Source organism: Balaenoptera acutorostrata, chromosome 2 (assembly GCF_949987535.1).
Source record: "Balaenoptera acutorostrata chromosome 2, mBalAcu1.1, whole genome shotgun sequence".
Classification (NCBI taxonomy): domain Eukaryota; kingdom Metazoa; phylum Chordata; class Mammalia; order Artiodactyla; family Balaenopteridae; genus Balaenoptera; species Balaenoptera acutorostrata.
This window is the reverse complement of record NC_080065.1, coordinates 155,564,741-155,577,344: the sequence shown is the minus strand read 5'-3', so window position 1 is coordinate 155,577,344 and position 12,604 is coordinate 155,564,741. Positions and strand designations below refer to the sequence as shown.

The 12,604-nt window shown below is 45.1% G+C and overlaps 1 protein-coding gene across 1 annotated transcript in view; it reads right to left on the bottom strand.

Moving 5' to 3' along the window:
- Positions 1-12,604, bottom strand: part of DOCK2 (dedicator of cytokinesis 2) — a 418,871-nt gene that overhangs the window by 355,956 nt on the left and 50,311 nt on the right. The window contains exons 11-15 of the mRNA XM_028163781.2: positions 8,790-8,925; positions 6,636-6,711; positions 4,783-4,859; positions 4,069-4,194; positions 2,712-2,836 (exon numbers count right to left, since the gene is read on the bottom strand). Of these exons, the coding sequence (XP_028019582.2) occupies positions 2,712-2,836; positions 4,069-4,194; positions 4,783-4,859; positions 6,636-6,711; positions 8,790-8,925 (540 nt within the window). The remainder of the gene's footprint in view (positions 1-2,711; positions 2,837-4,068; positions 4,195-4,782; positions 4,860-6,635; positions 6,712-8,789; positions 8,926-12,604) is intronic.

Below are 12,604 nucleotides of genomic sequence, written 5' to 3'. Positions count from 1 at the left end.
GCACTGCCCCCCATGCCCTACCTCCAGCCCTGTAAACTGGCTGGTCTCAGAAGAGCAGAGGTTTCTCAGCCCGGCATCTGAGCATTTTTACTTCTTGAACTTGCTTTAGGTATCCACGCTGGATTGTCTGTTTGACCCCCTCAGATCCTTTCCAGGGCTTCAACCTGCAGTTGGTCTGCTTTTTTCTAAATGTTACCTCCTTCCTGTTGCTGAGTATTTACTACATACCAGGTGCCTTACACCTACCATTCTGTATAAACAGCAATCCCACAAGGAAGAGATTATTATTCCTCTTGTATAGACATGTAAACTTGCCCAAGATCACACAGCTAATAGGAGGGGAGGGTGGGATTTGAACGCTGTCAGTTTGATCTCAGAGCCCAGCCTATTAGCTTCTCTGCTATGGGTCCTCCTGAGCAAGGTGGTTGAGACCCCAAAGTGAGCCAAGGACAAGTCTAACCTACTCTATCCTCTGACCCTGCTCTTCCTAGGAGCAAGAGGAGAAATCGATACCCCTAAAGGGGACTGTTACCACCAATATCAAACAGGAACGTTTGAGTGTGCTGCCTGACACTTAATTAGGTAGTAATATTTATTTCTGCAAGTAGAGAAAGAAAAGCCTCCCACAAGCTTCCTTAGCAATTTTCAATAGTCAGTCAACTGAACTCCCCCTAACTTCCCTCATAGATGAAACTGCAAATTATCACTGTGCCCCACAGTTACCTCTCCAGTTCTGCCCCCAAATTCCTGCCTATATATTCATCTTTGATAAGTGCGTCTGTTCAGCCTGGCTGGGTGTGACACGAAAGGGTGGCAGAGTCGGAAGTACAAATGGTTCAGACACGAGATAAGAGGTCTGCTTTCCCGTTATCTGTTCCTTCTAATTTGTCCTTCGGCAACATCGAAGGCAACCACAACAGTGGTTTAAAAAATGAGGCTGAGGTTAAAAAGTTCTCCAACAGGGCTTCCCTGGTGGCACAGTGGTTGAGAATCTGCCTGCTAATGCAGGGGACACGGGGTTCGCGCCCTGGTCTGGGAAGATCCCACATGCCACGGAGCAACTGGGCCCGTGAGCCACAACTACTGAGCCTGCGCGTCTGGAGCCTGTGCTCCGCAACAAGAGAGGCCGCGACAGTGAGAGGCCCGCGCATCGCGATGAAGAGCGGCCCCCGCCTGCCACAAGTGGAGAAAGCCCTCGCACAGAAATGAAGACCCAACATAGCAATCAATCAATCAATCAATCAATAAATCTTTTAAAAAAAAAAATCTTCCTAAAAAAAAAAAAAAAGTTCTCCAACAGGTAGTTGGATAAAAATGACTTCAAAGCATGGTCTATACATTTGTGAAACCCAATTTCCCTTTCAGATAAAAACCCTCTGCTCTTCCTTTGTGTTTCCTTGAGCAAAGCGTTTCTTACTTATGTTATTTTTCAGAAAAGTTTCAAAATCCAACAAAAAGAGGATTAAGTTAAATCCTTGGATTTGGCTCAACTAGATATTAATTAATGGGACCAGTCTTTTCGAACAAAAAGGTAATTGCGATGATTTCTTTAAATTTAAAAAATAATTGTGAATCTTCCCAGAATTTGATGGGAGTGGTTATTAGCCTCATTTTTAAAATGAGAAATAAATTGGAGGATTTTTTTAATGTACAGGCATTAGAGTGAAGTGTTTAATAAGAGGGACCCGAAACCAAACCCCATCTCTGCCGTATACTACTAACTTTATGACCCTGGGAAAGCTGTTTCACTTGACAAAGGTTTAGTTTCCCCCTCTGTAAAAATGGGGAAAATAACAGTAATGCATCATACTTATCACAGTGCCTGGCATGTAGCAATGCCTCTGTGAATGCTAGTTATTCGTAGGTAAGGGTAGCAAAATCTGCCTGGGCTCCAGGCCCCCAGGCTAAAGCAGAAGATCTATCAGTATTCACACCCCTACCCTCCTGTGCTATCTGATCACCTACTGCGGCCTAAGAGGAATATCTGCCCACGCTGAAACTTCTGCTGAGAGCTGATTTTATTTTCAGCTAAGTACTCTGAAAGGAGAAATTGAGAAGCAAAACCCTCCCACACACTGGACACAACTGCTGACAACCTTAAAGGAAATATAAGTAAATAAATGTAAACACACATGACAAATATTATACAGGACATATGCTGTATAAATATAGCAATATGCTTTGCATTCTTGAATTCACTCTGCTGGCCCTCTGGAGACCAATTTACTGATAAGGCTTTCCACCAGAATGTCTGGCTGAGTGCTAGGGAGTTAGATTAAGTGATGGGAATGTCTGTTTTGAGGACATCCTGAGTCTTCACACCAGCCCAAGGCTCTGTATTGATCCTTTTCCTTGACACGGAATTTTGCATGAATAAACCAGCTCAGGTTTCGATGAGAACAACATTTTAACTGTGAAAAGCTAACCTACAAACTGAGGTGCCAAGCAAAAAAAAGAAGAAGAAGAGGTCATGAAAGGAAAGGGACAGACACTGAAAAGCCAACTGCTCTGGTGTAAAGAAAGAACACCACCAGGTCTTATTACGGGCTACTGTGCCAGTCAAGCTCTAAAGGTGTAGATCACCTTACTCAACACCACCCTGCAGGCACCTGGCATTTAGAGAGCAGGAGCGGAACGGAAAAAGAAAATCTTTATGAACAGAGGCACCCTAGGGGAGCCCTGTCACCCAGAGCAACAGCAGGGTCCCTTACAGGAAGCGTTTTGCCATCCTCCGCGCACACACACATGATCACTTCCACATTCCTCTGAGTGGTCTTGCTGTACTTGTCAAAGTCACCTTGTAAGAGAGTGATGTAGATGTCGTTCCTGACGTCCCCTGTGGCACAGGGAGAGAGACAACAGTTGGAGTCTGTGTAGCAGGAGAGGCACTGACTAGAGGGCGCGGGGAGTTGGGGAGCTGGTGGAAGTGCCACACTTCATTAACTTCTATTAATGAAGTTAAAATCAGAACGATTTGGAAAAGCATTTTTACTTCATCAGGGAGGCTGGAGCAGTAGGTAACAAGAGGATGGAGGAACAGTAGGAAATTAGTTGCAAAGAGGGAGGTAGGATGGTCATGACTGGCCGTATTTTTTTCTCCGTTAAAAATCATTTAATTTTCATCCTCTAGTGACACCTTCTGGGAAGGCAAAGGCAAACTCCAATTGGATTGATCTTGGTGCATGAATAACAAGTACAGATGGTTCTCTCCACAGATCTCTTACTGTGCAGAAGCAGACAGAATGACTTTCTATCTGTGTCCGAGGAACACGGATGGGGTGAGGGACGAGGTGTGGAGGGTCTTCAGGAATGGGGGTGGTGATAGCTGAAAACCCTACAGGGGAATGCACAAGGGGTTGATGTCTCAGTAAAGCAGGCATAGATAAATTACAACACCAGTGGACCACCATGCAACTGTGGAAAGAAGGGGTAAGTCAGCGAGAGTGGTTATGGACACAAGTCCTAGACTCAAGTTTAAGACAAAGAGGGAAGTTTCAAAAGAGTGTTATCATGCAGTCCCATTTACTTTCTTTTATTACATACACATTTGGAAAATACGTATCGTGGTTACTTCTGGAGACAAAGATTTGAGAGAGCTTTTAAGGTTTCACTTTAAACCTTTTCATGCCATTTGGACATTTTACAATGAGCGTGGACTCTTTTGGTAATAAAAAAATAGCTTAGCAATTTAAGAGAATGTCAATATTCACCCCAGAAGGAGTGAAATTATTCCAGGTGTAGTAAAGTGGAAAGGATGTCCATGATAAATTATTAAGTGAGAAGTGAGCTGCAGAACGCTATGTAAAGTATAATAAGTAATGGTATATAAAGTATATGAAGTGTGATTCCCATTTGTGGGGGGTGGGGTGGGTGCATGTGTGTATATTTATGTGTTTGTGTTTATTATGTGAATGCATAGAAGATTTTTGGATATACAACAATTGTTTTCAGTGGTTACCTTCAGAGACAGAAATAGAGAAAAGCAGTAGAAAAGTAGTTGACTCTTTAAAAAGAAAATGGATCACACTAGCTAGACCACCCCCAGCCCCACCCAGGGGGAAGGAGAACCTGGCATGATGATCTCCGGGAAGCCCAGCTTCCTGGCCACCACGGTGGTCCTGTCCACCAGGTGTGGGTAGTCCTTGCGGATCTGAATGATGTCACCCACAAGCATCTTCATGGTCACCCAGAGGCCTGGAAGGGAACACTCATGGTGAAGAGTCAACTTCAAGGTGTTCCCTCAGCCTCGCCCTCCCATCATCTCTCCCCTTGGTCTCTCTCTAGAGGAGACCATGGAAGCACAGACAAGCGGCCACAGATGCAGTGACCCAGCCCCGGGGGAGGATGCAAGGCAGGATGCAGAGGGGCTCTGGAGCAAGACACCTCCAACTTAAATCCCACAGGTTACTTCTAGCAGGGATCAGCTTCCGTCAAATCATTGCACCCCTCTAAACTCAGACTTTGTAAAGTGGGTTTGATACCATCTATCTCACAGGACCGTGGGAAGGATGAAATTGAACAAGGAAACATTTTACAGTGCCTGACACATAGGAGATAGGCTATACCAACTCCTTTCTTCCTTCAGGCACTAGGACATGCCTCCTTCTGCTTCCCATTTAGAGATTTCCAGCTCTGTAGATCACACTCCCCCATTCTTCACAATGGTCTGTCTGGAAGGAAGGCTATGTTTCCCAGGGTTTAGGAGTTTGATCTGTTTGCCACAGAATCAAGGGATCTCAAGCTGAAGTCAGGCCCAGCCCACTTGGCCTGCTGGCACTCTACCTTGCCCTCCGCTGTCTCCCTTGGAGGCTGTGACTTTGCCCAGCAGGCTGTGCAGGAAGTCATTCTCAGCTGTCACCCTAGAAAGGAAAAGAGAGCACAAAATACTTGCATGGTACCCTCATGGGGTCCCTACCTTGTGGTTCCAGGAGCTCCACAAAGCTGCCCAACCCTTCCATACACCTTAGGTGAAAAGTGAGCCCGCCCATGTCAGCTCAGAGAGTGTACCTGCCATCAAGAAGCACATCTCTCTTTTTCACAAAGCAACATGGCTCTGAAATTTGGGGAATACCAATGCTACAAGTAGAGGCCATTTTTATTCCTAGGAAGACTCTTAAAAAGGAAGGATTCCCAAGCCCTCAAAATGAGTATCTGCTCAGCAAGGTGGAAAAGGCTTTAGCTGCTCATGCTAAGTCCTAATCACATGACTTAGCGTCACTGACCTCATTATCTGTAACAAAACACCATCCCCCTTCGACAAACGAGGACAAAGTTCTCAAACTGGGGGTCCTGCTTTCTCAAACCTGTTTTAGATCAAGGAAGGGATATTCACCCTCCTCACTACCCTCCTCTAAAGTCATGGATATTTCTACCCACAAGAATTAGGTTCTGATTTCCTATTATATGCTCCTGATACGCTGCTGCCTCACAGCTTCATGGTCCCTGTCATACTTAATCTTTTGTTCATTTAATTCTGCATCTAAATATAAGCTTCAGGAAGACAGGGCCACGTCGACCTTGTTCCCCACCTCATCCCCCCATGCCTGGCACAACGCCCGGCCCTCTGCCAGCCTTCAGTCGAAGTCCGTTGAATAAATAACATCTGATGAACGAATAGGTGAGAAGCTGGTTGGTTTTTTTTGTTTCACCCAAAATTCACAGTTTATCTAAGGGTTCAATCTTGGTGGTGTACATTCAGTAGGTTGGGACAAGTTATATAATAACATATATCCATCCCTCCCACACTCCTGATAACTACTCATCTCTTTGTTGTCTCCATAGTTTTGCCTTTTCCAGAATGTTATATAGTTGAAATCATACAGTATGTAGCCTTCTCAGATTGGCTTCTTTCACTTGTAATATACATTTAAGGTTCCTCCATGTCTTTTCATGGCTTAATAGCTCATTTCTTCTTAGTTCTGAATGGTATTCCATTGTCTTGAATGTACCACAGTTTATTTATCCATTCACCTACTGAAGGACATCTTGGTTGCTTCCAAGTTTGGGCAATTATGAATAAAGCTGCTATAAACATTTGTGTGCAGGTTTTTGTGTGGACATATTTTCAACTTCTTTGAGTAAATACCAAGAAGCATGATTGCTGGATCATATGGTAAGAGTATGTTTAATTTTATGAGAAACCGACAAACTGCCTTCCAAAGTAGCTGTACCATTTTGCACTCCCACCAGCAATGTATAAGAATATCTGGTGCTCCACATCCTCACTAGTATTTTGGTGTTGTTAGTGTTCTGGATTTTGGCCACTCTGATGGGTATGTAGTAGTTATCTCATTGTTGTTTTAATTTGCATTTCCCTGATGACATTTGATGCGGAACATCTTTTCATGTGCTTATTTGCCATTTGTATATCTACTTTGGTAAGGTGTCTGTTAAGATCTTTGGCCCACTTTTAAATTGGGTTATTTTCTTATGGTTGATTTTTAATAGTTCTTTGTCTAAGCTGCTTGGTTTTGAATGCCTCAGCACTGAGACCATCATTCTCAACCTGCCCTCCTCCTGGGAGGTCCTACCTGGGCTCTCATCAACTCGGGCAATCAGTTCACCCTGCTTTTGTATGGCCCTCAATCAGAAAGGATGTGGTTTCAGAGAATGGAAAGAAATGGGAAATCTCTCACGGGTGAAAAGGGATGAAGTGCTGCTTTTCTTCATCACTCTCTGCTTTCCCCTTGATGATGTCTGTTATATCCATAACTAGAAAGAAAAGAGAAATGAATTAATGGTTTAAGCCCTCTTGCTCCCAGGAAAGGGTGACAATGGGATGAGCTTGTAGGGCAGGAGGCTGGGACAGGAAAGCCTAAAAAGGCAAGCAAGCCAGCATGAGACAATATACAGACAGCAAGGATTCATCACAGGCAACAACTGGCAAACGCCTCTGGGCAAACCGGGCTGGGAGGTCAACAGTCAGGGAAGCGTCCAAGAACCCAGGGTTTGGCAGAGGCCAAAAGGAAAGAGTCAGATGGAATGCTTATGGAATTAAGCAATTAGGTTTGGACCTGACATATTTGTATTGGATGTTTACTGTGCTGACAAAACCCAAGCGCGGTGACTCCCTGTGGGATCTGAAGACTTATTCACCCTCTTTTCGTAAACGTGCTCATATGCACAGACACGTTATCTGTGGATCCTTGAACCCTGCATTTTCAGAGGGATGCTAGCTCCTCTGAAACTTCTCTTTAAATCAGCCACCGAAGGTCCATAAAAAACCAAGGTAAAGAACTCCTGCACCAGAGCAGGGATTATAGAAATGGGGGCAGGGGGAGGAGCACTGAGACATGCTAGCCAAAAAGAGCCAAAACCCTAGTAGCATGAAATTCCTCAAACACTCCAGGCCCCAGTCAGGGAGCCATTAAAACTGCTTGGGTAATAATCAACTAGTGATTGCATCTAGCTCAAGAGAGGAGTTAGGGAACTGAGAGAAGGAGGGGAAACTGTTATCTGAACCTGACCAGCATCCATTCTCTCGATGAACAGAACCCCCCTTGCCCATTCTCAGTGACAATGATTTGGGTAGAACCATCTCCCTCTGGCTCCAGAGTTTTTCATAGTGTAAATTCATTTGAGTTCCTGGATCCAGCTATACCTGAAGCAATCTATTCCTAAACCTTTCAGTTACACCAGATTGTTGTCACCTGAAACCAAAAGAGAGAGCCAGCTACACTTGAGACAAAGACACACTTTGCAGTAAGGCTGAAGGACCCTCACTGCCTTAACAGGGACATTGTGATGCCAAAAGTGTCCCTCATATAGAATCAGAGAATTTAGACCAAGTCATGGATCAACCAGGTCCAAGTCCCTCATTTTGCAGATAATGAAACTAAGGTCCTGGGGAATATGCTTGTCCAAGATCGCCTAGCTAGCTAGCTAGCAATAACGTTAAGTTGAAACACCAGCTGGCTCAGTATAAGCTAACTTCTTCCACTTCGCCACTTTGCAAGCAGTGCCAGGGGACTCACTGGACAGCCAGCTGGTTTGTGATAACAGAAGATCAGGGTGTCCTGAAGTGAGAAACCTGAAACACTGGGTTTCGATATGGTATACAAGGATTATAAATGGTACACAACTAAAATGCTACACTTTAATAAAAAGAAGTAAAACTTGCATATCGAATTGCTATTTCCACAGGTATTTAAATTGTCTTTTAAGAAAAAAAAAATGTACCTCAGTTTCAATAAAGAAGGTTCCTTAAAAGAAAATATATTGGGTAAATAACAGTGCAAGTGATAGTCAAATATAACAAAAACTGTAAAAGTGGGACAAGAAGGATGAAGTCTTGGAAACCCCCAAGAGAGCTAAGGCTTGGAAAGGAATGTGGAGGTGAAGCAGCCTCACTGGGTTATGCCAGCTCTCCACACGTCCACTGCCGTCTGGAATTTAGATGTGTGGTGGGTGACTCATTCTGTGTAACTGCATTCCTGTCCTGGATATTTTTTTTTAAAATGATTTGCTCCTCATAATTAGATCCCACCTATACTGTTCTTCCTTTTCCACTGTGCTGGGGAGTGAAGGCGCCGACGGCTCAGACTGCACCATGGTCCCAGCACTCTGCTCCAGACACGGGGATTCCATTATTCACCGTCTTCATCATGAATCTAGACTTAGTTACCAATTGTTTTGATTTAGTCACAAGAAATGTAGGTATTACGGGTTGTCTGGCCTAAGTTTTTGAGCGGGGAGGGCAAGGAGGAGAGCGAATGAAAAAAAATCTTCAAAATTCAGTCATAAAAAATGTGCACTCCAGTAACAGTTAGTGCTGTGTGGTGTGTCATTACCTGCCACTCCAAAAGGCCGCCTCAGTCCCTGCGTGCATTTCTTCGTGTTCGTATCCTTAAGATCCATCTTCCCAACTCGGACTATTTGACAAATCAAGTAAATTTTATCCCTGTTGAGGTCTTTGTTTCCAAGATCCTGTAAGGCAGGAAACGAATAGTTACACATCATGTGTCTAATGAACAAAAAGTAGAAAAGCAAACTCAGTAACAGTAAATTCTGGGGGTGGGGGGAGGTTGGTGCTTAGCACTTAGCATACATGGACCAATCATAAAATTAGTCCTGGGAAACAAAACTATCACCCCCGTTTCACACATAAGAAAGGTGAGTTTTGGAAAGGAAACTGAGTGACAGGGCTCTGGTGTTCAATCCTGATTCTTCCACCTCAAACTGATGGGAAGAGAAGGACAGAGGTACAGCATCAGTGGTATAGGTAGCCGTCCCTATATGCCAGCTGATGTATCCAAAAATAGCATTTGCTGCAAATGACTCCATCCACCTGGTCATTGCTCAGCACCTCTGAGGGAGAAGGCAAAAGGAAGAAGGAAAAATCCTAACAATCACCGTTTACTGAGCACCTAATGCATGTATATCACTCGGGGTCGGGTTGTTGTGACACCAAACAACCCCAATATCCGAGAGCTTCTAACACAACAGGGTTTATTTCCAGCTCAGGCTACCGGTCCAGTGCAGATGGGCGGGGGCTCCACTCACTCACTCTGGGCCCCTGGCTGATGGAGGATCTATCCTGTCACAATAGGTGCATTCACCGTCCCCAGAGCAGGGGAAGGTAACAGGGCAAATCACTCACTGGCTCTTAAAGCTCCCACCCAGAAGAGAGGCATATCACTTCCGCTCCCATTTCAGTGGCCAAAGCAAGGGCCGCGGCCACACCTAACTGCAAGGGGGACAGGGAATTACACTCAGCTGTGGGCTCAGGAGGAGGAACGCTGAAACCGTGAACTACGCTGACGTCTCAAGCCCTGTGCTCAGTGTTGCACACGCCATCGTCCTATTTGATCTTTCACAACACTCCGAAGTCCCATCACTAATACTATTACTGCAGCCCCATTTGACATATGGGGAAACTGAGACACAAACAAGATAAGGGTCTTCCCCGAGGACATGACCTCAGTCCTTGCAGACACTGTCCGGTCACTCTGACCCCAAAGTCCATCAACCTAACCACCACAACACATTTCCTTCACCATCCAAAGGCACGCAGGAGGGGAAACCACGTGGACTACCTCAGCACTCAAGTGCCCTGCTCAAATCTAAAAGCTTCAGTGTTCCTGGCACCCCCTTCCAGCTGAGATCAGCTGCAGAAGGGATGTCAAGGCATGTTGTTGGCATCAGAGCAGAGATCCCGGGGCCTGGCCTCACTAGAGAATAGTCGCTTCTCTTCTGAGTTAACCCTCACGCAGGCATAGGTACTGGGAGCAGCCTGTCAGCTGACATCAGAGCCAGGGCCTGGGTAAAGCCGCCATCCCCAGCCTCTCACTGTGGCTGGTGTGGAAAGAAGAGGGAGGGCTGTGCAGAGTCTCTGGGAACAAGACATGGCCTCAAAGTGGTCCACACCTTCCTGCTTGGGGGTTTATGTGTCAACGTGGACAGGCTATGCTGCCTAGTTGCCTGATCAAACACTAGTCTAGATGTTGCTGTGAGGTATTTTGTAGGTCTGATTAGCATCAACAATCAGTTAACTTTAAGTAAAGGACGCACCTTCCATAATGTAGGTGGGCCTCATCCAATCAGTTGAAGGTCTTAAGAACAGAACGCGAGGTTTCCCAGCGAAGAAGGAATTCTACCTCAAGACTATAGAGTATAGAAATCCTCCCTGAGTTTCCAGCCTGCCGTCCAGCCCTACAGATTTCAAACCTGTCAGACCCACAATCACATGAGCCAAATCCTTACAACAAATCTGCCTATTTAACATATCTTCCTGGTTCAACTTCCCTGGAGAATCTTCACTGATACAAGGGCTGTCCTTTCAAAGCTGGAGGAATGGCCAGCTGCTTCTCCACTCTCCCAAGTCTCCCCACTGGGCAGGGAGAGAGGGAAGGTAGGGGAGAGGCGGCTTTCTGACCAAGGAAGCCCCTCCACTCATTTGCATTTCCCGCCTTGCCCAGTAGGCAACTGAGTTTGAGATTCCAGTTATCTCACATCCAGATGGTGGGACAGCCTCTTCTCTGGCCTGCCTGACTCCTTCCTCCAACCCACCCTGAAATCCCCCTGAAACTCATCTTTACGAGCCACATTCATCATTTCATTTCTCTCCCTGCAACAATGTTAATAGCTCCCTATTTGCTACCCTGTTAGTGCTAGTTTTCCCCAGCTGAATGAAATGTCCTAGACAAAACATATTTCCAGCTGTCCTATCCCACTGATTCCCCACTATTCTCCACATGCAAGTACTCTATTTTTGTCACAAAGATTTCTTTATTGTTCCACAAACACACAATGTTCACTTTCAACTCTAGATCTTTCTTCCTAAGCCCCCCATCTGTACCTCCGCCTCTAAAGTTTACCCCTTATTCCTCTATATATCCAAATCCTTTCCATCTTTAATAGCTCAAGTCCTGCTTCCCTCACAATGACCTCCATCCCTAATTACTTCTCTCCTCCCATTAGGATTTTTTATATTTTTGAAATATCTATATTGGTATCTTTCAGAGGCATTCCAGAGACACAGAAGCCCTGCCACCTGACAGGTTCCTTCCTAAATGTTATGGGATGAATTATGTCTCCCCCAAACTCATATGTTGACCCCTTCATGTCTCAGAATGTGACTGTATTTGGAGACAGGGCATTTAAAGAGGTGATTAAGCTAAAATGAGGTCATTAGGGTAAGCTCTAATCCAGTATGACTCGTGTCCTGATAAGAAGAGGAGTTTAGGACACAGACACGCAGAAGGGCGGTCACATGAACACACAAGGAGAAGGTGGCCATCTGCAAGCCAAGGAGAGAGGCCTCAGAAGAAACCAAAACTGCCAACACCTTGATCTTGGACTTCCAGCTACTGGAACTGTGAGAAAATAAATTTCTATTGTTTAAGCCACCCCATCTATGGTACTTTGCAATGACAGCCCTAGCAAATTAATACACTAGATAACCATTTAAGATTCCTAGGTAAGTCCTTTTTCCATTCCTCTTCTCTGAAAAAATTTCACTTGCTCAAAAGAAGACACCAGATCTTTAAGAGCTTCCTCATCAGAGGCCCTTGGTACTAGCGAAGCTTATTGCTATGAGAGCAAGTAAAAATGCTTAAACACAGGTCATTCTCTGGAGAGTGTATAAACAGGCAATCTCAGAACTAGGCTTCAGTCTGCAGTGTCTCCCAATCATTCTCACTTGGGCCTCACAAAACTCAGACGTTTGGGGAAGCTGAGACACGAAACTTAAATGAAACTTAAAACACATGTTACCTGATTTAGTAATTCATTAGTGTTCCTTTTACTGTTCAGTCTTGTCCCCCATGTGTTAGCAGCAACCCCCAAACTGGGCAAAGTCTTAGGAAACCTCGCGGTATATGCGCTTTCCTCTTACAGGGCCATGGAGGGTGAATGCTCATAAAGCAGACAGAAGGGAAATCCACCATCAGCCCAACCCACGTGCCAGCTCCTCGGGCTCTGTCTCCAAAGAGGAAACTAGGAAGAGCTGACATCCAGAGACAAGAGAAATGCGGCCAGCAAGGCATGTGCCTGCCAAGTCGTATCTCATATCTAACTTAAACATCACCTCAATGCCCAGTTGAAAGTAATTCCCAGTCAAACGCCATCACATCACCCTGTTTTAATTATCTGCATTGCATGGATT